The 23,745-nt window shown below is 41.9% G+C and overlaps 2 protein-coding genes and 1 long non-coding RNA gene across 9 annotated transcripts in view; 1 reads left to right on the plus strand and 2 right to left on the minus strand.

Annotated features, from left to right (window-relative positions):
- On the minus strand, nucleotides 1-8,909 carry LOC103382077 (uncharacterized). The gene is made up of 3 exons (XR_003050251.1): nucleotides 6,311-8,909; nucleotides 5,854-5,955; nucleotides 1-648 (listed from the first exon to the last, which is right to left on the minus strand). It is a non-coding gene; the product is annotated as an uncharacterized LOC103382077 (long non-coding RNA).
- kctd17 (potassium channel tetramerization domain containing 17) lies at nucleotides 3,881-17,634 on the plus strand. Of its 6 annotated transcripts, none has more exons than XM_017034557.2 (8): nucleotides 3,881-4,311; nucleotides 4,385-4,651; nucleotides 9,748-9,856; nucleotides 10,414-10,505; nucleotides 11,050-11,193; nucleotides 12,603-12,728; nucleotides 13,219-13,370; nucleotides 14,786-17,634. In XM_017034557.2, the coding sequence occupies exons 1-7, from the start codon at nucleotides 4,216-4,218 to the stop codon at nucleotides 13,327-13,329; spliced, it is 945 nt and encodes a 314-aa protein (XP_016890046.1). In that variant the 5' UTR covers nucleotides 3,881-4,215; the 3' UTR covers nucleotides 13,330-13,370; nucleotides 14,786-17,634. The 6 variants fall into 6 exon arrangements, with proteins under 6 accessions (XP_016890046.1, XP_016890049.1, XP_016890048.1 ...); XM_017034559.2 differs by having other exon boundaries at nucleotides 3,883-4,311; nucleotides 11,050-11,145; XM_017034556.2 differs by having other exon boundaries at nucleotides 3,884-4,311; nucleotides 11,047-11,193; nucleotides 13,219-13,360.
- The window catches only part of gucy2cb (guanylate cyclase 2Cb), a 13,527-nt gene continuing 6,836 nt past the window's right edge, over nucleotides 17,055-23,745 (minus strand). The window contains exons 12-29 of one of the 2 annotated variants that reach the window (XR_003050250.1): nucleotides 23,577-23,658; nucleotides 23,362-23,464; nucleotides 23,007-23,066; nucleotides 22,834-22,905; nucleotides 22,647-22,751; nucleotides 22,137-22,223; nucleotides 21,259-21,391; nucleotides 21,032-21,169; nucleotides 20,804-20,880; nucleotides 20,624-20,715; nucleotides 20,381-20,539; nucleotides 20,094-20,286; nucleotides 19,852-20,026; nucleotides 19,514-19,612; nucleotides 19,328-19,422; nucleotides 19,154-19,230; nucleotides 18,101-18,975; nucleotides 17,055-17,868 (exon numbers count right to left, since the gene is read on the minus strand). Coding sequence is in view for 1 of the 2 variants with exons in the window: in XM_008314729.3 (XP_008312951.1) it covers nucleotides 18,777-18,975; nucleotides 19,154-19,230; nucleotides 19,328-19,422; nucleotides 19,514-19,612; nucleotides 19,852-20,026; nucleotides 20,094-20,286; nucleotides 20,381-20,539; nucleotides 20,624-20,715; nucleotides 20,804-20,880; nucleotides 21,032-21,169; nucleotides 21,259-21,391; nucleotides 22,137-22,223; nucleotides 22,647-22,751; nucleotides 22,834-22,905; nucleotides 23,007-23,066; nucleotides 23,362-23,464; nucleotides 23,577-23,658 (1,946 nt within the window). In the remaining variant the exon portion in view is untranslated. Of the gene's footprint in view, nucleotides 17,869-18,100; nucleotides 18,976-19,153; nucleotides 19,231-19,327; nucleotides 19,423-19,513; nucleotides 19,613-19,851; nucleotides 20,027-20,093; nucleotides 20,287-20,380; nucleotides 20,540-20,623; nucleotides 20,716-20,803; nucleotides 20,881-21,031; nucleotides 21,170-21,258; nucleotides 21,392-22,136; nucleotides 22,224-22,646; nucleotides 22,752-22,833; nucleotides 22,906-23,006; nucleotides 23,067-23,361; nucleotides 23,465-23,576; nucleotides 23,659-23,745 lie in introns of those variants that run through there. The other variant, XM_008314729.3, reaches the window with a different exon arrangement.

A 23,745-nucleotide genomic window follows, 5' to 3' on the forward strand; every position in this document is an offset into this window, starting at 1 on the left:
CCTAAAGACACTGTGATGTGAAAACCAACCAAAGTCTGGACTTGAAATTACTTAGTTAAAGTTAATTACCTATTAAAGACATTACACAGACTGTAGAAAGTCATGCTGTATAACAAATATTTCTGTAAAGTCCATATTGGTGATATGCTGAGGAAGAGAAAGTGTCATGTGACCCAGTTTGTATTGAAGCTCGCCGCTGCCTCACCTGGGATTTCTGCCTTATATTTGATTGCGAAATACTCAAATTCGGCGATTTTACTAATGTCAGACATGTGTAGAGTCATACTGAAAATGCATCTTTAACACGGATCAGTGGAAAATATTAATATTTATTTTATGTACTTTTTTTATCATAATGGTGAGGTGCGGTCTCCTGACCGCACGTCCAGATTCCCAGTGTTCATGGAGGAGCCACACAGGAGACCACCTACTTCCTGGCCGGGCCGGGTACCTGGAGGGTTACTTTACTGCTGGGGGAGATATATGTTGTTTTTGTTAAGGAGTCATTCTCTCTGGATGATCCACAGCACACAGGAGAAGTGGGCAAGGTAGCAGATGAAACCCAGGAGAAACCACGACTCTCTCTGGAAGCAGATGGGACTGATCCTGGCCCAGCTGGATGGACTCCATGCTGGAGCTGCAGAGTGGCTAAAGATCAGAAATAGAGAGGTGGGAAGAGGGCTGAATATGGAGCGGCTTTACGTATCATCATTTTTTGACACTTTCATCCTTTTCTTTCCAGCCACTATCCCTGTGTTGGTGACCTTCTGGACCTGATCCCAGCTCTAACACGCCATGCCAACTCCTCCACAGTTGCTGGCACATGCAGGATGCCAGGAATGGGCCACTGCACTGCTCTCATAAAGGTTAGGCCAAGCTCATTTGCCTCACACTGCGGGGGAGCACTTTACAAACCTTGCCCATGACCCGACATCTCTTATTGTGAATCCTCAAGTGTTGGAGGTTTTATGAAGTGTTTCAGTGAGTGCAAATAGGCCATTAACCTGCATCCATTTAGGGAAGAAAAATGTGCAAACAGAGCTGAGAGCATAAGCACTGCAGCATAATCTGAATTCTCTTCACTCTGTTGATTTTAAAAAATGTGAGCATTATGACTTATTTTTTACCATGTCTCAGGTGCTTTCAGGCTTTGAGAACTTGCTGCCTGGACACAGCAGCTGGTTCTTCCATGTACAAATCACAGAACACCGAATAATAAACTACAACATCAATGTATTAAAGGGCCAGGCTCATGTCAGACGACCTTGACATTTTCATTAAGGCGATTGGAAGTCAGCTCAAATCTTATCCCGACATCTGCAAAGCACAGAAAACTGTAGATGCTGACAAGGAAACAATGCAAGTGCAACCAAACACAGCCGCCATCAGTCTGTGGAGTCAAAGGAGGCCGAGTAATTCAGAGTGCAAAGATTTAGCAAGAGGTTCAATCTGTGGAAATCCTCTTATGAACACAATTGCTTTCAGAACACAATTGGTTTTTAAGTCCTATTTGTAGAAGCCTGGAGACCAAAAATATCTCCTCAATAAATTAAAAAGCAGAGATGGCCAACTGGATGGAAAGTGTTTCCAAATCTTTCTGCTAAAGCAGCAGCTAACGCACATTTACTTTAGCTTTAGTGTAATAGGAAATGATTACCTAAATGTAAATATCTGTTTCAAAAGTAAAACATGTTGCTCCATAACATGTGATGTTGTCATACAGTATGGTTTGACACTAACTGTGAGTTGAAAAGATTCAATTCTGCCTCGATTTATTTTCCCCTCCTTTATCAAATAGTTCCTTTTCAGTTGTGCCTTAAAATATATTTGCCTTCCGTTTCCTCTAAACATGACCACACCCTTGTCCTCTTCCTCCTCACCATCCTCCTCTTCCTCCTCCATCATGAAGGCCTGCTGACGTCACTGGACGACTTCCACCTGCTCGGAGTGGTCTGCTGATGACTCAGACCTCCAGTGGCATCTTTAACACCTCGCTGTTCTCCGAGGTCACTCCTCGCAGCTTGCTGGCCTGGCACAGAGTTTGCATGGCCAACAGAGAGTGGGCACATGTTTTCTCCCAGTACAACGCAGGTGAAATACTGTCAGACAGAAGTGTGTCTCTTGAATTGCTCTTTTTTCATTATAAAGGCTACATTCACACTGCAGCCAAAAATAATCAAATCAAAATTGAGCAACAGGACCTGCAGTCTGAATGAAGCCAAAGTCATTGAACTGGAGGGATGTAAATTCATTTAAAATACACAACTAATGCATTTAGACAAACAAGTAATTTGGCCTGAGAAGCATTTTTTAAAAAGTCTCTCAGACGACTGTCGTTCTTGTTCTACAGCACTGGTGTGTGTTAATTGGGCAGCTGCTTTGATCGTTCACGTCATGTTGCCATGGAGGGGCGCAGGAGAACAGGACAGAGTGTTCTCAACAGTGACTATCCTCTCACTGCCTCACAATCCTGACAAACTGCTGTGGTGGTGAACTTGAGAGTCCTCCACAGGGTCAGGTGTAGAATTTACAGTCTGACCTCAACAGGTGTGAAGGAGATCATTCATTGTTCCTCCATCTGGTCCATGTAGGGACAAACAAGACTTTGCATGCATTTCCTTGGAATCTTGTATGCAAGCAGTGTGTTATCTAACCTTAATTTAATTTTGGACAGAATACCTATAGAGCATCATGTCATTGTCCAGTTGAGTCCTAAGTCCTGTAGGCCAGGGATCCCGAACCTCCAGTCAGTACCGGTCTGTGGCTCTGGTTATAATTTTTCCCCTCATAATAAAAAAATAATAATAATTCTGAAACTACAGACAATCTGTTCAACTGATGCAATCGCATTTCATATTCACAAAATGTCAAGCTCCTAAGAGAAAACAGTCAGGAAATCATTGAAATCACGTGAGTGATAAATGTCAGAGCATAACATGGGACCTGTAACCTGAAAAGGAAGGTTATGTTGGACCTCATTAGAATTCCTCTTCTTCATACAGTGAGTTTATTAGACTAGACTGTTGTCTTAGAAGCCTCACCACTTCAAATTAAAATTAAATTAGTGGAAACAACCAAATCAGAGACCTTTCATTCCTTGAAAAGGTCATGTTTAAAATGACCAGAAGCCATGAAATGTCACAGAACCCACTTTGGGAAAAGCACCAATCAAAGCCCTAATGCCAACGTATTTTTCCTCAGGATGTGCACAGCTCTGATTTGTTATTCTGCAGCCCTGCTCATTTCTGTGTGACTGTACAGGTGACAGACTACCAGATGGCCCTCCAGCTGGCTGCAGAAGCAATAAACGGCCCAACTACGCAGGGGGGTCTGCCGCCGTTATTGTGGCAATCCTTCCACCTCACGACTCATCAGGGTCTCCCTCATACTTTCAACTTCTCATTCATCACTGTGGGTCCTTCACTACAGCATCCCTGAAAGTGCAGAGTTACAATGAGGATGCTTGACTGCACTTTAGGCCACGTAACGGATGAATATATGGAAATTGCAGGAGGCTGTTAAATGCCTCTTAACCTTATGCACTGAGCCTTTAATTATTCTTTAAATACATAAATATAGACAGGGGACAAGTGACTTAATTGAATTTCCTGCTGTACCTTGGTTAGTAAATGTAAACTTAATGTGATTAGCCTAATGATGTTACAATATGTCAATGTCTGATTTATGCTACACTGGAAATGTATACTTGTCATTCAATTAAAGACAATTTGATGTCAGTGTTTTTATTTACACTCTAGACGTTAATTTGAAAAATATGGAATTCTTTGTGACATTTTTAGTGATAATAAAAACTACACATCCAAACTTGATTTTTGTCAAGTTTGTCAGTGAGGTTGAACCACAAACAGGAGACATTATTTTATACTTTTATACTCTAAAACAACACTTTTATTTTAAAAGAACGCTTAAAATAAATAAACATCGCTTTTAACCTGAAAGAACACCAGCTTTATTCTGAAGGACCGTGGTTTTATTCGAAAAGAACACCACTTTTGTTTTGAAAGAATTTTCCGAAAAACTTCTCGTCTCATTTCCTCCTCCACGTGCGGTCGCTGGTGTCTTAAGAGCAGCGGCGGACTGGTAGTGTTAAGGCGGAGCTTGTTGCTTCGGTCATCCACAGGGAGAAAAAGCCCAGTCGTGGATACAGCGGAAACGAGCGGACGCATTCACTTCACGTCTCGCTGCTCCTTCCAAATGGCAACGGCAGCGACGGACCAGCGGGAACCGGCGGAGGACGACTCTGCACATTTGTCCACGAACCCCAGCCACCAGAACCCGCATCAAAACAACGCATCAAAACAACAGCAACAAAAATAACAACAACAATAACAACAACAATAACAACAACAATAACAACAACAATAACAACAACAATAACAACAACAATAACAACAACAAAGACAGCGAGGCGGCAGACAGCGGGACCAGCGCCACGGCAGCCGAGCCCGGGACGGCGACACACGGCGCAGGTAACGGCACGGGCATCAACCCGAGCGGGGGAAACAACGGAAAGTGGGTTCGCTTGAACGTCGGAGGAACGGTGTTTCTAACAACACGGCAGACCCTCCTGAAGGAACAAACATCGTTCCTGTACCGACTCTGTCAGCAGCAGGACCTACATTCAGACACGGTGAGTCCACAATAATCCCCGCTGACCGGAACTCCTCACAGCAGGAGTCATGAAGACCGCACTTGACTTTCCATAGATTTGACTGTGTCTGTGGTAGTTCCGGTCTAACTTGGTTGTTGTTTTTTTTAACCTCTTTTAGAATAACGTGTTGAGTTGTTTGAATAGTCAGACATTCCATTAGTCAGTTAATCAGCATGTAATTACCTTAGGATGATCAAGAAACCGATGATGAGTCGACAGAGTCTGATAAGCCAATCAGATTGCAGCAACTCAACCCGTACAAACAGATTAGAGATTAGACATCCAACTGAAATTCAAATCGATCATTGTAGTAGGACTCACTGTACTGGGACACACAGTGGAAACAGGGATATCCATGCTTGCCTTAGAGCAAGGAAATCACCAGTGTGTTGGTTCAATTCCCTGTGTCCCAGGAATACAGAAGTATGACCTTTTGTGTTTTGATTCTGTGTTAAAGTCTTGACTTATTTAAAGTTAGCTGGGTCTTTCCCAGTCTTGATCACTCTTGGCATGACGACACAGAGAATTCAAATTAAAACATAATTGCAACACCACTGACATCTAACACTATATTAAACTAATATATGTGCTATCAGGCTTCGAGCTTTTTCTCTAGCTCTTAAAACTGTAACATCCACAGCACACCCTCACAGGTATAGAACCTTAGACATACTGCACGGTACCTAACAATAATGTATACGTGCTATCCTGGTACCTGATGGTAGGCTCAGGGTTTCGGCTGCAGGTTTGAATGATGTTAATCTATTTCATTCTTGATGGTAGACAATCAGAAATACAGTATTTCTCAAAGATTGCACAATAATGTAACATACTTCAGTTCGTGCGCAGTCACATTTTAATCTGCCTGTAATAACCTGTGATAGTACACAGATTTAATTCAAGTACTCCTGCTGTGTACGTCATGAACTCCCCAGTACTGTTCACATTTAGTACCCTGTTTTACTTTGGGCTCCAGTTATTTAACGTACACCAGTCATCTTCCTGTTGTTTGTTTTAAACATATGTGCCCACTGAAGCCTTTTTAAATTCATCTCCACTCCCACCTCCAGAACTGGCATCACTTTTCCTTTGACCAATTGATCTATACTGTAAATGCACTGTGAAGCTCTCTCTCTCTCTCTCTCTCTCTCTCTCTCTGTGTGTGTGTGTGTGTGTCTCACCATCAGTGTGGTGTGAATTCAGCCTGAGTCAGATGGATGAACACGTGCCTCCTTTTCTACAGGGAGCTGCTGCACAGTCAGGAGCTGCTGTACAGCTGGCATCTTATAGGAGAATAGAGAGAGGGAGAGACAGAGAGAGAGAGAGGGGGGGGGGGGAGTAAAGCATGTATTATGTTCCTTCTAGTCACATTTAGACGTAACACACTGTAGGGAGCGGGCAGGAGCAGGGCTCATGAATGATGCAGGTGCCTATTATGGTGAATGCATGTGGCTGTGGTGCAGTGGGTCTTCATCTCTGCCTTGGCTCTGCTGTAAGTTGACGTTAAGTGGTTCAAGACCTCTCCTGTGGCTGAGCTCTTTGTCAAACTTCTGCTGTCTGTGTGTCTTAAGACATAGCTCTTGCCATTTGAGTGTAAGTGGATTTTTGCAAAAAAGTGACATTTAAAAATGTTCATACCTGTGTAACTATTCAAACTCAGTCCGACATGGATGCCTTTAAATGTCTTGCAGAACTGTAGTCAGGAGTTATTTATATTAGCCTGGCTCACGGTAGGAGTGATGATGGTTCCCCTGCCACAGTGCTAGGCTTCTGTGGAAAGTAAACTCCCCTGTGACCTTCAACCATGACCTGGCAGCAGCTCAGGAAGACACATTGTCTAACAGAATCTCTGCCTTGGCACAGGAATACACAAACACAACCTTCAGATGGTTCTTCAGTTTAATCACCATCTCCATCCTGGCTTCACCTCTCAGCGCTAAACTGAATTTAAATGCGTACCATGCACATCTTTTCACCACCTCCACAGACTGGTCATGATCAGGGTCTTGATTTCATAGCAGTTTATGTCAGGTGCTTGGGAAATAAAACCTGTGTGAGAAAGTGTAAAACATCATCAAAACAGCTTTGAAAAACCAACAGAAAACACTGCTGATGCTGATGCTGGGCGGTCACAGTGACCTGAAGATGACTTTTCAGCCATGACCAATTCAGGTGCTGTGTTTTATTTCTTCTTCACGAGACAGAAGATAATTTTATCTGCAACAAAGTCCTGCTCTAATCTGCTGACATTATTACGTCTCCTCTCAGGGCATTGTGGGCTGTTTTTAAAATACCCTCCCAAAGTAACACACACACAAACACCGACTGCAGTGTGTTAGATTGTTTTCTACCACGTCTTCTACTGCCTACCCCTAACGGAGCTGCCGTCTCCTTTATGAATTTCTTCGTGTCTCTTCAGGTGCATTTCTTTGGAAAATCTTTCTGCATTCAGAGCAAGTAAACATTTTCTCCGGTGTGAAATCTCTCGTGTCTTTCCAAACGCGTGTCCTGGGTAAATGTCTTCCCACATTCGAAACAACAATATGGTTTTTGCCACGCATGGAGTGCACCCTTTTCTATAAATCTTTCGACACACTCGGAGAAACTAAATGGGTTTTCTCGTGTGCAGATCTTCATCATCCTCCTCCTCCTCCACCATTGTTTACGTAGGTGTCTGTATATAACCACAAGTGTTTGACCTCGGATATGAAACCCCTTGACTTTATCTCACACTGAACAGATGATTTCACTTTGGCTCTTTTTGACTTTCTTTTCAAAATCAGCCTGGATTCCACCAACGTGCCCAGACTTACCTCCTCATGTGAATAAATACTCCAATGATGTGTGGACTTGTCCCTTTTTTTTCCAAATTTATTAATCATTTCTGATTACACAGCACAACAAGATCAGACTTGTTTACCACCACTAGTTCACACATCTATGGTTGCCAGATTAAAATCAGTACAGATCCTCTTCGGATGCTTATTGAAGCACTTTAAGTCGATAAAGTACAGTTTACGTCCAGTAATGCCTCGTGAAGGCATCACCAACAGAATACAGAGCTGTTAACCAGAACAGGACCTTAAATTAAAACGTGTTATTACCAGTGCAAGGGCTGCTCACCGCCTCCTACCTCAAAAATGCCACCAACGCTGTGAAGTCGTTTCTTCAGCCAGACCATCTGTGAAGCCCAGAGTGATAAATTAGTCTGGTTGGCAGTTTAAAAACATTTTAGCTGAAAATAATATGTGTAATATGTGCATGTGAGGGCAAAAGTGTTGACAACAAAATGTGTGAATTCTGGTCGGCAGGACTGTAAATGTTTGTAAAGGCGTTTGTCAAAGATTTTTAAAATTTAATGTGATGTTTATATTGATGTTCAGGAGGTAATTAGCTAAAAAAACAAAGATAACTCATAAATTATTGATTTTGCAATTTGGCTGCTTTTAAGAGTTATTGACTGCTCGTGCTCACACATGCTGATCTGAGAAGGAGAACACAAGCAGACCAGCTGTATGTGTGTGTGTGTGTGTGCTTTGTTTGACTACCTGTGATAAGACAGGGATGTACGCACTCTCCATGAGGAAATGTTGTGAAGCATTTAATTTTCCCAAAACAAAACTCCACACGGACTGTAAGAAAAGAGAGAAAAACAGATCACTGAAGGGGGAATTTCCCAGAGATAAATGAGAAAAAAACATGACATGAAGCTTCCATTAATAGTTCCACTTGTTCATCTTTTTTAGCACAAGGGTCAGAGTTGTGCTGTTAGTCGGACTATTTTCCCCCAAACCTTTGATTGACTAATCCAAAATGACATGATGATCTTGTGAGATATTTGAAGATCTAGTGGGTCACATCCTAAATACAGACAAAAATCACTGTCTTCTGTGCTGGCACGGAGGCATCGAAGGTTTTTCTGAAGCCTGCAGCCTTCACAGTCAGTCAATAGTCATCACCTTGTGTCTAAGCTTCCCTTGTGACAACCCACTAAACTGTGTTCTGTTTACATAATCAACTGATGCCACTCATTTTCCCACTCCCTCTTAATTCCCCCACTCTCCCCCTCTCTGCCTCCCTGGGCATGAACGGCTGGGTGTGTTGGCGTCTACTGCTTCTTCTTCTTTTGTGACTCCAGCTCTAAGAGGGAACTCAGCCTCCAGCGGTCGTCATGAGGAGTGGGAGGGTGCGCGTGCATGTAGGTGTATACCGTATAGTGGAGGGATAATAGTCATGACATNAGGGAGGTGACAGGAGCTGTGGACTCACGTTGAGTAACGATGGTCGTCTATTCAAACTCCCGTGTCCCACTACAGCAAAAGTGGCGACAGGAAGTTTCTCAAGAAGTGCGGAAAAATGGCAGAAGTCCATTTACAACAAACAACAGGACTTTATGGAAAACAAGAACCGACAAGTGCAGACACTGACTAACAGTTCTCCTAATTACATGCTGTTGTTCAATTCAGTTTTTTTATTTTAATACACAACGCACTTCCTTATTTTTCAGTTGTACAACCAAAGACTTTTATTTTGAAGAGAAGGTCAACTGCAGTGTATCTCACTGGCCAACATCCAGTGTGGGAAGCCAACGCTGCATACATATGATGGAAATTTGAGCTGGTGAACCATTATGCCTAAAAATAGTCAATATGTTGTTAAAGGGCAGGTTGTGGAGGAAGTAAGAAATGAGTTCCAAAGAAATACTGCACTTTCTGATGAAAACACACTTTAACTGGGCCTTTAAAAAATGATTCACTTTATTAACTGGATTATGGCCATAAGGTCTAAATTGCTGTCCTGGTCTTACTACAGTAAGTAGGCAGTATGAGTAAGGCTCATGTGAACAAACAGCCTCTAAGATGATGTCACAGCCTCGAATAAACAGTCATTTCTGCATGTTGAAATCACAATGAAGAATCAACTGATTAAATGACGAGTCTCCATGTTAACGGTTTAATAAGATGCAGCTGGGATTATGTTGGTTAATCTGTCGTGGCAGAAGAAAAGAGGCTTAGAGCATGTAGCTGATGGTGTGATGGCGCTGTAATTAACCTGTCTGTCATTTCATCTAACAGGACGAGACAGGTGCCTACGTGATTGACAGAGACCCCACCTACTTCGGCCCCATCCTCAACTACTTGAGACACGGAAAACTGGTGTACAATAAGGAGCTGGCTGAAGAAGGTCTCACGTCCTTTCACACTAATATTCTTCTAATGCAAAATGGTTAGAGGGTTCAACAGGGGCTGCAGTTCTTAAAATGGTTTTTACAAAACCTTTATGAACAGTCTGGTACCAAAAGTAAAGCTTTAAAGTGTCCAAAATAAAGAGAGATATAGAGAGATTAGAGAGAGAGCTGACGTGTGTAAAGGTTTAACAAAAAAAGATTGGTAATGGTAACAGAGAAAACATGAATTGATTAAAGCAGTGTATGAATTAATAATGTATATTTAATATAAACACTGGCTAAGAAATGGCTAAAGGTTACACAAAATGAATGTGGGAAAAAATGTTATTGGCAAAAATCAGCCAAAAACAACTAAATTTAGTAAAACATGTGGCAAGAGAATCTAGATAACTACAAACAACCATTTAAATATCAACCCCAAAATACAACAAATACATCACAATGCCCTCAAGTTTGCTGATGCCATCACAAAAATTTGGAAGATGTAAAAAAAATGTCTTTTGTATGAGTAAAAAAAAAGTAAATTATTTCTGTGTATTTTGACTATTTAAAGGTGTCCTGGAGGAGGCGGAGTTTTACAACATCACACCACTGATCAAACTGATCAAGGAGAGGATCGTGGAGCGAGACTCTAAAGCCACACAGGTATGAGTGAAAGACACTCAATGAAATGCAGATGTAAATAAATAAATACAGATGGACCCGTTTGAAAAATACCCTGAAGGATGGACACTGCGGTGCTGTGTGTGTGGTCTTTCTGGTTTCTTGGTGATGTCACACTTGTGTTCTTCTCTGCTCTGCTACCCCAGGCTTCTCTCTCTCTCTCTGGATGATTGCTCTGAGCAACTGTCGCTGTTGTTTGGTCAAAATAAATGTGTTAGCTCTCCTCTCCATTAGCTGGACAACAGTCTCTTTATTTCCTGGTTGTTGTTTCATTTATGTTGTGTTTCTACGAGGTGACCTGGCATCGACTCCGTAAAAGCTCACTGACCCGGTGGCTTCTGGTTGCTGAGTGCCTGACATGCTGTATTAGAGCTTCCTGTGTGTGATGACCTAGATTCCATTAACCTCTGCACTGGAAACATTAGGGGTTTTTTTCTGATGGCTGCTTTACTTCAAAGGTCAATACTGCAGTAGCGGCAGAGTAACAGTAGCATCAATACTGTACCCCTCTCTGTCTCCTCAGCAGGTGCCCCCTAAGCATGTCTACAGGGTGTTGCAGTGCCAGGAGGAGGAGCTGACACAGATGGTCTCCACCATGTCTGACGGCTGGAAGTTTGAGCAGGTCAGCGTGCGCGCCTGCAGAAAGCCCCGCACCGGACTGCTCTGGACTGTGGGTTGGACTCACGCTGCTGCTGACCCTTCAATATTGACCCCTGGCCTGACCCCTTGGTCCTGACCTGAGCCCCACTGTTTGCACTTACATACAGATAGGTTTAGGACTTCAAACATTCAACCAAACTTCACTTTGTCTTGTAGACACCACACTATTCACCGTAGACAACACCTAACCCTGGGGTGAGAGTACACTCCAAACCTTGAAGAGCTGTTTGGTTTGGGTTGCAGCCTGGCAGGAGTCTCACTACTGTGGTCTCTTCTGCTGTGTCTTTAACAAGTGGACAGTGTTGCTGCTCTAACCAATATTGTTAGTCGTTGTGTTATTAATTTTTTTATTGATCTCCAGTAAATTCAACATCAGCAAAGAGCTTATTTTTAGCACAAGCTCTTCTGGCTAATTACTTAGTCTTCAACAAGTTTATCAAGCTCTTCTAGTGTACGCATGTTTTGAGCGAGTGATAAGAAGTGGGTAAGTGTGAAATTGAAGTACACACATGCTGTAAGCCCTGCAGATGCCTCCTCCAACATCAAATTATTATACCGCTAAGCCACCGAAATTACATGGTTAACCTGGGATCTTGACCCGGATGAGTTTTCTAGAGAAGATTAACAGCATTTCCACAGCAAGTGTTTACGCTGCTGCTGTTATTTTTAACACCTGCAGAAGACAAGTCAGCCTGACGGCAACCCTGCTACGAAGGACGTTGTTTCACAAGTTGTTTTACATTTGTCTTACCAAAGGAGTATTGAGTGAATTGATCTAATATTAGTTTAGCAAAGATGGGATTTCATAGGGGATTATGTAAAGCAACATCTACATATAAGGACGAAACAGCAACATTTTAGATCATTAGTAGGACAAATCATCCATTCATCTTTAGTGCCCACACCAATACTGATGCAGCCAACATTCTAGAGCGCACTCACTATCAAACTGTCAAGTAAAATCTGAGGCTAAAGAGCATCATGATGGAGGCCAAAAAATAATCAGTGTAGTTCAGTTGCTCTTTTGTTTCTGCGTGCAGACATACTACCTCAGTGGGAGAGAAACATTTTGGGTAAAATACTGACGTGATTAGAGACGATCAGCTCCACCACCGCAGTCTAGATGTCAGATAGAGCCTCACTCCCTCACTTTCACCTACTGCTTTGGCACCCAGCTCCACTGCATGCTACACTGCTTTGAGCAAAAGATGCTTCTGGGATTTTTTTTTTGGTTTAACTGCAGGGCTGTCCACTGGTCTGTCCCCTCCACCCTCACCCATCACCCTGCATGAGTGCTACAACCTTACAGTTTGGGACTTGAGCTGTCTGACCTGATCTCTGTTCCTCCCAGTGACGCTGACTGTATCTCTGTTTTCTCTGCCCTTCTCCTTTTTGTCTTTTTTTTTTTTCAACTTCCAGATGGTAAACATTGGCTCGTCGTACAGCTATGGTACAGAAGACCAGGCTGAGTTTTTGTGTGTGGTCTCCAAAGAACTCCACACCCCAGGATCTGGTCTGGGAACAGAGCAGAGCCACAAAACAAAGGTGAATTAAAAACAACATCTTCCTACACTGACACATTCCCACATGGATGTGTGTTCAAAGGCTAGCTACAGAATCAAGCTGTGAGCCCGTGTGTGTGTGTGTGTGTGTCTACGTCCTGTCCTCCTCCTGTCTGTGTTGTGGTGTGTGTGCATTAGAGAGGATGTGTGTGTCTGGAGTGTACGTGAGTGTGCTTTGATCGTGCACCCTTCACTCAAGGCTCCAAATGTCACTCTCTTCCAAATGTCACTGACAAACATTCCCTCGGTCCCTCACCGAGCCTCTTCCTCTCTTCTCTGCTCACATCGATCCCTGTCCATTTCTTATACAAGGATATATAGGTACAAATATATATCTGTCCCAGTGACTGCCTCTCACTCTCACACTGTCCACTCACTGACACTCATCGTTCATTTTTTTTGTTGTTGTTTTTGTCTATTTTTCTTTTGTGCTTTTTTTCCTCCCTCTCCACCCATCATGCTGATGAATGAAGGCGGCGGAGATGCAGGAGGAAGAAGCAGCCAAGAATGAGGAGGAGGAGGAGGAGGAGGAGGAGGAAGAGGGAGGGAGAGATTCCACACCCAATGAGTGGCTTAGAGAATGAGGGAGTCATGTTTCTTTGTTCCAGAGAGGAGGTGGGAATGGGTGAGGAACTGTGCTGTAGATGTGTTCGTAGGCAGATATGGTAGATTCTAGTCTCTCTCTCTCTGTGTGTGTGTGTGTGTGTGTGTGTGTGCAAATGTCGGGGTGTTTCATGCCACTGTCGTCAGTTTAACCTCTTTAAGCCACATACACGCAATGAACAACGTTTTCTGGTTTTCAATCCAGGAGCGTTGGACTTGTGGGAAATGTTGCATAACGCAGTATAAAAATAATCAAATCCCTTCTGTGCTGTTACGATGCAAAGAAGAAACGCTTCTGTGTCCACACAAGGCGGAGGGTTTTTATTCCACACACTGCAAGGCTCCGTATATTACTGCAGCATAACTACAAAAGTACCAAACGGGCCAGTACTTTGCTTTCATTTGGACAAGTACGCACTTTCACTTAGAGGATCTCCCAGTACACGCTCTTGTGTTCTGTCACCAATGGTCCCGTCTGCAAGGAACTGATGGAGCCATTCACTTAAAGAAGGGAAGCTGCAGAAAAAGACAAGAGGTAGTGGCAGTGGTCACTCACCAGTGACGACCATGTGACCAGAACACATGACCAGCTGGTCGCAAACCGGTTTTTGTTCTCAAACCGCAGTTGTTTTCTGATGGAACACATGACTTGTTCGCTGCAGCCCTAGCTGTAGGTTGTCAGCTCGGCTGGAGAAGGTTTACCGTCTGCATCCATTGAATCTCTAATAGAAAAGAAACAGCCTGAAATGTATAGTGATGACACAAATAAATGCTGTTAGCTCTGAAATAAGGTAAAGCTAAAACATGGCTGCAGCTCAGAGCCTCTGTCGTCCTTTATCATATAGTGATATGAAGCTCAATAAAACCCTGCACCTGGAGAATGATTTTGACTAATTCAACAGTAAATGGAAATGTCTCGTTATTACGCTGTCGTGAATGAGCAGCTTTAGCTCACAGCCTTGTTGTTCTTGAATGTGCACGTGCCCAGTCTGCTCCTGCAACCATCAAATGATATCTTAATTGATATTGATGGAGCTCACTACTGATGCTGTGACATGAAACACCCCTGACCTTTTGTGCAAAGGTGGTCTTGGATGTTCTTCCCTGTCTGTGGACCTGCTGTATATTTAGCCTGTGAGCCTCACACAGGCATTCAGCCACACAAATATAATATCTATTATTTATATACATATATACGCACACACAAATATACACACACTCGCTCCAGTACATGGCCACAACACCACTGGCTAGATTTATGCTAATATTTTACACCTTACGTAATAGTGACATTAGTTTGCACCCATCTGTCTCCATTGTCCTCATCGTCATGGTCATGTCTGGATCATATGAAATGAAGGTTGATTGTTTTGAGCACATGAAACTGCTAAGATTCCTTCATCTCTAAATGTTGCTCTTCTTCCTCTTATTTTACAGCTTTTCCAAATCCATGGGTCACGGATTTAAGAAATGACTATAGTCGTTCTTCTTCGCAACTGACCGCAACAGTTATTTGTGCGCTTGAGTGTCAAGTCACTGGACTGTCACAGAAAAAAATTAAGTGGCAATGTGACCAAAAAAAAAATCATTATAAAGACTATTTATCACATGACCAAAAGAGAACGCAAAGCCCATAAAAACATTTTTTCACGATAAGTGATTTCACTTTTACCAGACGCTGTAGTAGAGCTTAGTACATAACAACCAAAGATCCAGATGAAGTAAGGTGCTGAACTACACACTACCAGACAATGTCAAATAAGGGTGAAGAAAATTGATATGGTATTGATCGGACAGAGAGGAGCAGGATCCTGCTGCATCACTCTGATGCGGCTCAGCGTAGGCCAATAGAGCAATAAAATCAGATTACATCTGTGCTTTCCAGTGTAGATGATTATATTTCCTAATATAAACACAGCAGACAGAGCCATTCATCAGCTGAGCTAGGCTAATCCAATATTCCAGGCACGAGTCATCAATCAGTGATGGGAAAACAGGCAGGTGGACCTGTGAGGACCGAAGAGATTTTAGCCCAGACTTCAAAGATGTTATCAGTGGCCGGTCAGGAGGAGTCACCGCTCCGCTGTGCACGATAACCCTAATGTAAACCTTGTGTTCTAGTGATGTGGTGGTGATAAAGTGTAAAAACTGTAGATTAGTGCTGGCATGGTTCAGAAAGAGCACACGAGTCACGAAGAGAAAAAAAATCCATAGTCATCCTCGGTCAACTGTGCAGGTGTAAAGCTACTGAAAGAGATATTTGACTTCTATCAACCTCTGCTGGCAAATCGTGGGAACTTCAACACACCTTAAGTTCTACTTCGTCATGGCTCCAATACTCCAATACTGCAGCAACCCTCAACTACTCCTGTGCCAGTCTGTGAGACAAGGCCTGGATCAACTGTGTGCAAGATTATACAGTCAAATTAGCTGGATTAGTAAACAACCAGGGCATTAACCACCAGGTGACATGCAGTTGTTAGATATTAAGAAGTCATTTAAGGATCAGGACGTAGACCTGGAATGGTCTCCCCCTGCTTTGACCCATGCCTCTGACCGCTTCAGTTCCCACGATGCCCCTGACGTTCAGATTAAAAAAAGAAAGTGAAACCAAATTAACATTTGATTATTATAGTAGCTGCACATTTGCCATTTACTCTGCAAATCCAGAGGCTCGCTCAGCCCCACAGTAAATCTTTGCTTGATTTGCTGAGAACAAAAAAAAAATTCTGATACTTCATCACACATGACACAACAAGCAGAGCGAGTTACACCGCGAGACAATCGCAGCCACAGTCCTCCACTACTGAAATGATAGGTTGCAAAAGGAGTGATTCTGTGGAAAAATTGATTGAATAAATGAGTATAGTCCTGGACTCTTGCAATACCTTCATAGTTGTATTAGTAGAATTAGGTACATGTGTAAAATCATTGTTAAGGAGGGAAAAGACTGTAATGTGTTTTTATCATTCAGTTCATTATTTTTATCTCAGATTAGTCGGTGCCTTGAGTTCAAGCAGAAAAAGTGACTCGTCTTCAGCTCATCGTGTCACAGTGGTTTGGTTGTTATACAGTTTTAATATTTGTTTGATTTATAACAAATATACATGTATTATACAGTGTTTTTAAAGTTTAGTCCTTGAGAGAAGTGTTTCTCAAATCATGGATCAAGGCCCCAAAAAAGGACATAGAAATAAATGTTTGATTGGGTTTCACTGAACCTTATGCTTAATTAAGCAACGGAGATTTTAATTCAACCCACCATGTAATGGTACTCTGAACCTGATTTGCTAACTCAAGCTAAAGCTAACCCGAGGCAGAGTAATACTAGTGATGACAACTCTTAAAAATGAGGCTGTGACTGAACAACTCAAATAAACTTTTGGTCCCAAGACTTGATCATTTGAGATCCACTGCTCTGGAGTCTAACCTAATCTAGGTCACACACTTTCCACTGTAAATGACTTCCTGCACATTGCTGTTAATGATCACGTTATAATTGAGTTAGAGTACACCCTAAACACACAGCTGCATGTTGTTGGAGGTGATGCTGCTTGAAGCAGCCCTTGTACAAGGTTTTTGGGTCTTTTATTGTAAAAAGTTAATGCCTTTATTTTGTACACTTTTTTGTTATCATTTAACTTATTCTTCAGTGTTTTTGTTATGTTCGTAGAGACAAAAATGGGATTTGACTTTTTCAGAGAAGGGAGGGAAGATACGACATCACAGATGAACTGTTTGTGTTCCACTGTTCTGGTTATCTTTCAAACGCAGTCATCTGGTGAAGTGAAAATGCTTGTTTATTATCTTAGTACATGTAAATGCTGTTGAACAGACTAGAATAGTTTGACGAGTTTTCCTATTTAATGAAAACTGTTTTAGCGTCAGGTTAGGTTCTTTTTTTACACCTCACTTTGTTTATCCAGTTTCTTTAACCGCTGGATTCACACTGAATTGTTTCATTTTGTTTTCTATCCATTGAATGGTTTTCACCTGATATTTCATACGCACACTTTATACAGACTTATTCATTATTATTTACAAATTACAGGTTTATTTGATGCTGGACTTTGCTGCTGTCAACAGTCATGAAAACAAAACAAAATAAATCAGTGTGACCCAAGATTAGTCAGGCTTCAGATAAGATAAAGAAGCTTACGTTAATGACCTTTTTTAAATTTGAATCAGCTGTATTTCAACAAAAGCTGGCCTTTTTTTTTTTTTCGAAAAGCAAAAAGATTTTGCTCATGAATGTCACTTAAATAATAAAGCATCTCTTGGATAAAAATTGTTTTGAGACATTTTATTCCAAATGTTATAATTAGTTCATTCACCAACCAGCGTTCCAGGAAGCATCATTTCAGCTATTTTTATATAATTCTATAACCAAGCATAATAAAACCAAGAATATATAGCGGATTTGAGCAAAATGTGACTTACCTTTTGTCATCCAAATGGGAATCAGTTTCTCAGGTATACCACTAGAGGGAGGCCAATCGCCGGTAGTACAGATACCATGACTTTTAATAAATAAAAGAAAAGAAAGTCATTATTACCAGTAAAAATGCACTGGTTTCTTTTTCTGAACGATGTTTTAAAAAGGTCTCAAACACTGATGAGTGTGCGCCAACCTTCACATTCATTTAGCCGCCTATCCAATTTGTTTGCTTTTAAGATGCAGTAAAGATTTACCAGCGGAAATTAACATCGTCTTTTTTAACAGGCATTTAGCATGGGCGTGTACGGTCTTACCTTCTCTTGTAAATGAAGCCAGTTAACCTTTAAACGTTTATGGACTGAAAAAAAAGTCGTAAAAGTAGTTTCATCTTCTGGAAAGTTCTTTGTTCAGATATAGGCTTTCAAATGACGCAAAGACAACGTGAACAAACATTTTTTCACGTTCTGCTTTGCCATAGATAGAAGGTAGAAGAAGAACAACGGTACCAGTTGACCACAGACGCCCCCTACAGGAAGGCATAGGAACTACTTGTCCCATCACTTCAACTATAAAAGGTCCGTCATTAAACCGGTCTAGATAAGTCTATAAGTAAAAACCACTTTGGCTGAAGTAATGACAAACTATTGACAGTAAAAACATATAATATACTGACATGTAATTCAACAATCAAGATGTTTATTGGTATGCAAACAAAAAAAGAGACATATATTTACAAAAAGAAATTCTGGATAAAAAGGTGAATAAAAAAGACATTGGACACGGGTGATAAAGTGATGCTCACAACTGAGATCAGATTTGTTAATTAGTTAATTTGTTAATTAGTGACATTGACAATATGTGTACCAATGTGCAATTTTGTCATAGATTTTGGAGTCATGTTGAACATGGTCATTAAATGTAGCATGAAAAAATCTCTCTCCACCTGCTGGTGTTTTTTTCTCCACTTCCTCAGACACAGTCATCTCTGTGCTACAGAAAGGTGCTGAGTGTGTTGTCCACAGTGGCCAAATGCAGGTACTCGAGGTGCTGACTCTCAGCCTCCGCCTCTGATTTCCCCTCCTTGCTTGGACGCGGTCGCTTCTTCCTCCGTACTGACTGTCGGGAACGCTGCTCCAGACACATCAGGATCATGTGAGCCAGGTCCTGCTGGAGCCGCTGGAAGTTTTCTCTGGAAAGATGCACAGATAATTAGTTATAAATATATGTATATGTGACATATTTAAAAGGAAAAACTATAGGAGCATTTGTTAGACATAGTTACAAACTTAAGTATTTTAGTTAGAAAAGCACTTACTGTTTCAGTAAAATTCTCTTAAGAGTCCAATCTGAGGTGTGTTTTTACTCACCTTGTGGGAGGAGTTGGGAGATCGTAGTCTTCCCCAGTTTCCCCCGTCAACCAGTATGTCGTCTCTGTGCCTTTACCCTGACAGACACCAAACAACCACAGTCTTTCCCCATCACACATTACATGGCAGTGGTTTCACTGAAAAAGTGTTCTAGTTTCCTGATGGACGACGTACCTTCAGGTGCGTCTCTCCTCTCATCTCATACTCAAACCTACAGTCTGTTCTCTGCAGGATATTTATAGTGGGTTGACTGACGTGGATACGCAGAGCTGAAGGATGTGACAAACACAAACACTCTGAATTGATGATGCAACTAGAACGAAGAGCATCCGTGTCAGTTGGTTGCACATGTGTACTCACGGTGTCCTGTTGACTCCATACGAGACGCCGTGTTGACCGTGTCTCCAAACAGACAATATCTGGGCATCTTCATCCCTACGACTCCTGCTGCACAGGGACCTGGACTCACAAATACAAAGGACAGTCTTACTGAACCTGTCAGTCACACAGGGTGTTAAAACCTTCTATCCTGGTCCTGTACATTAGCATCACTTTGTATTGGTGAAGGTCAAAATAATTGTTTTTGTTCAACACAAGTTCACCATCCTTCCACAGGATTTCTTATACATGTCTTTGTATTTCCTGAAGAGTCGCCCCCTTGTGGTTCACTTGTACTTCCACTGTAGCTCTTTACTTACCTGAATGCACGCCGATACGTATCCACACAGGGATGCCCGGAAGGTGTCGGAGCTGGAAGGTGCCCATGAACGACAGGATGTCCAGAGCCATGCGGCAGATGTCCACAGCGTGTCTGTTGCCATTTCTCTTTGGCAGCCCAGACGCCACCATGTAGGCATCACCTATGGTCTCCACCTGAAGACAGATGGACGTCAGACAGATGTTCTGACCAGAGATCAGCCACATGTCTGTTTTACTTTACCTTATAAACGTCGTGGTAGTCGACTATTCCGTCAAAGCCCTTGTAGATGTCGTTGAGCATGTCCACCACCTCCATCGGTGTGCTGTACTGACACAGAGTGGTGAAACCCACAATGTCACTAAAATATATGGTCACCTCGTCGTAAAGCTCCGGCTCCACCACACCTGTCTCCTTCAGGCTCCTCACAACTGGACTAGACGAAGACAAAGCACATACATAAAGTAAGACGGAGGTGGATGATCCACATTTCACACACACAAAGAAACCCAGCAGAAGACGTTTCTAACCCAGGAAGCAGCATGAAGTTGAGGCAGTCAGCTCTGTCCCTCTCTGCTTTGTATAGCGCTGTCCTCTCCTCCACCAGGTGTTCCAGGTTCTTGGAGTACATCTGCAGCCGTCTGATCATGTTATCCATGTAGCTCTCATTGTCCTGGTTATGAATTTTACTGCAGGACGGTGAAAAACACACTCATATTCTGTTTTCCTATGTGTTCACTCCGGGTCTGACTTCAAAGAAGACAAAAAAATACCTGATGATCTTGCACAGAAAGTTTTCTACTTTCTTGAAGTCTGGTCTTTTTTCTGGGTCTTCGTCCCAACAGCTTTTTATCAGCATATAAACCTTGGAGAACAGAGTGTGAAGAAACACAATAGAAACACACAACACTTTGAATTCCTTACATGACTCAGACGAGAACAAATGAACTCACCTCTGCCTCTTTCTCTGTTGCCGTCTCAAATTTAAGATCAGGTCTAAAGTAGGACGTCATGACCCGGGCCAGCTTCTCTGTTAGAAAACAAAAAATACAGATCCTATTAATCCTCTCTTTCTCAGAGTTGCTGTTATCCATTAGAAATAAAAAACAAATCAGGATCTTTATGATTGACTTCCTTCATTTTAAAGAGGTCACTGTTAGACTGTGAAGGTTCAGTGATACCTGCTCTGTCTCTACAGGCCCCTGTATAAAAGGTGCACTTCCTGAGGACAATCTCCTGAGAGATGATGGCAAAGCTGTACACGTCTCCTTTCTGAGACGTGCCGTGTTTCCTCAGATGCTCTGGCGCCGTCCACAGGTCTGAGCGGAGATGGAGAGAATGTCAAGGAAGTGTAGAAACTAAGGGCTGCACAGCAGTTGTCACAGGCACACGGCAGTCACGGCTGTACCCTTTACAGGACTCAGGAAGCTGTTGCAGCCAAAGTCTGTGATCTTCACCACCATACGATTGTCCAGGACACAGTTTGTGGACTTGAGGCGGCCGTGCACCTGGATGTCGCTGGAGTGAAGGTAGGACATGCCCTGCACAAAACATTCCCAAACGTCAAATTAAAAGCAGACACAGAGGCAGCATTGGAGAGTTCCAGTATATTTAGATTACTGACGCCCTCTGGCAATTGCTGGTACTGCACACACAAATCTCACTGACGGATTAAATCAGATGTCTTCAAAGTTTTTCTGTCCAAGGACCATATACAGAACCTTATTATTTATTTTATCTTTACATTCTGTGCAAGTTTGCTTATATAACAGGTTCATACATTCATGTTTTTATTTTACACATGTGAAAAAACTTTTAGATCGATTGAAGTCTAATGAACTAACGTTTTGACAAACCCCTGGGAATATCCCCATCAATCCCCTACATCTAATTATTTGTAGGTTTTTTTGTTTTTGTTTTTAACAACATTTCTATTTCGATTGTACTTCTAAAGATAGGGCTAAAGAAGGGCACCATTATGGTGTAGGTATAGATTTAGATAATGAGTGACAGATTGCATACATTCAAAAATTAATGGGATGTAACAAAACAGTCTCTGCACATAAAAGTTACTTTGTTACTGGTTTATGCTTTGACTGAGAGAAGTAAATGTCAAAGGTGAACATATGGCACCTGCACTCCTGCCCTTCATAAACCACTTCTCTCATGGTGTGTGTGTGTGTACGTGTGTGTGTTACACCCCCCACCCAAAACCCACCACTGCATACATTATAGCACTCAAGAAGGACATAACGTTCCAGCTAAAGGCCCAAGTGTCTGAGTCACCTTGGTGATATCATACATGACGGAGATCTTGAACTCCCAGTCCATGAAGGTCTCCTCTGGGTAAGAAACCTTGTCATTCAGTACATACTGGGGAGAGAGGAAACAGAAGATTATGGCAGGAAATGATGGCTCACTTCATTTCATCTTCAATGCAGAATTAATCCAGAAGGTATTTCTTTTTTCTTTCTTTCTTGACTTTACTGAGAATAGTTGCATTGTGTAGATAATACATGATGTCTTAAAGATAAATAAAATATTCAGCAGCACAAAAATGGAATGATAATCAGGAGAACCGCACATAAACACTTGAATTAAACCTGGAAGCTGAACGTGCCAAGATGTGCAATAAAGCCAGTGATACCTTTACTGTCCTAGAACAATATGGATTACAGCAACCTTCCCATAGCTGAGTCCAGAGCCAGCTATTGACAGAGGCCACATGGGTGCTGTATATATATTTATCATTTAATGTCTATGGCACAGGTCGTGTAATGTGTGTGAAACCCAAACCTTGAGTGATCCTCTCTCTCCGTACTCAAAGACTCCAAAGACACCCTGTTCAATCTTCACTGTCCCGTAAAACTTAGACAGACTGTAATAGTCGATGTGTCGGAGCTGAGGAGGGGAATAAACAGGGATGATGCCACAGTTTTAAAACCAAACTAATATGAACTGTCATTGTCTGTGTGGGATGTACAGAGTTGAGTTCTATCCTCTGTTTTTCACTGAAGTTTCCATCGGAGTGCTTCAGCTCTTTGAGAATAACAATCTGAAAGAGAAACATAAATTCAGCCACTTTGCACACTGTAGTCGCTGCAGTGTTGCTGAATTTGATGTGAAAACGACTTCCAGGTGCAGTGTTTCGTTAACCTTCTTGTCGTATAAAGCCCGTCGAATCTGAAAATTCTTATTTTTGCCTTCATTTTCAATCTGAAAAGGACAGAGAAAAAAAAAGTCCAGTTGTTTTGGTTATAAATTAAAAATATATATTAAAAACATTGGAATACAATATTTTTTATTTGATAATTCATTCATTTATTCCAATTAGCATAATTTGAGTTAGCCTCTGCTGTATTTATTTACTCTTATACATATAAAAACATAACGACGACACGTTATGGTCTATGTGTATTTAACTAACACGGGTTATAAAAATGGACTTTGAAGTGAACGCAGTACATTAACTTTACATTCAGTAGGGACCAAAGTTTTACGTCTCCTGTACCTTCAAAGAGATAACATTCAGTTTATCATTGTCCAGCAGAGAGATGAAATCTGAAGGGATGTGTGACCAGCGTTTCCTGAGGCGACGCTCTGTCTTGTTCTGCCTGAAAGAACCACCCAACATTCAATATCAAGCATTTTATAGAAACAGTGAAGGTTTCCTGTGGTCTTTGTTGACTGTACCCCCCCCCCCAAAAAAAAATCACCGTCACTCACCTGTAGAAAATGAAGGCGATGGTGGCCACAACAACAATCGTAACAGCCAACACTATGACAACAATATCAGGTGGCGATATACCTAGATGTGTGCCGAACAAACAAAAACAAATCCAGATAAAAGCCTGGTTTAAAGGTCCAATAAATACTGGTGGGTAACTGATGACAG

This window comes from Cynoglossus semilaevis, chromosome 8, assembly GCF_000523025.1.
Source record: "Cynoglossus semilaevis isolate Cse_v1.0 chromosome 8, Cse_v1.0, whole genome shotgun sequence".
In the NCBI taxonomy this organism is placed as follows: Eukaryota; Metazoa; Chordata; class Actinopteri; order Pleuronectiformes; family Cynoglossidae; genus Cynoglossus; species Cynoglossus semilaevis.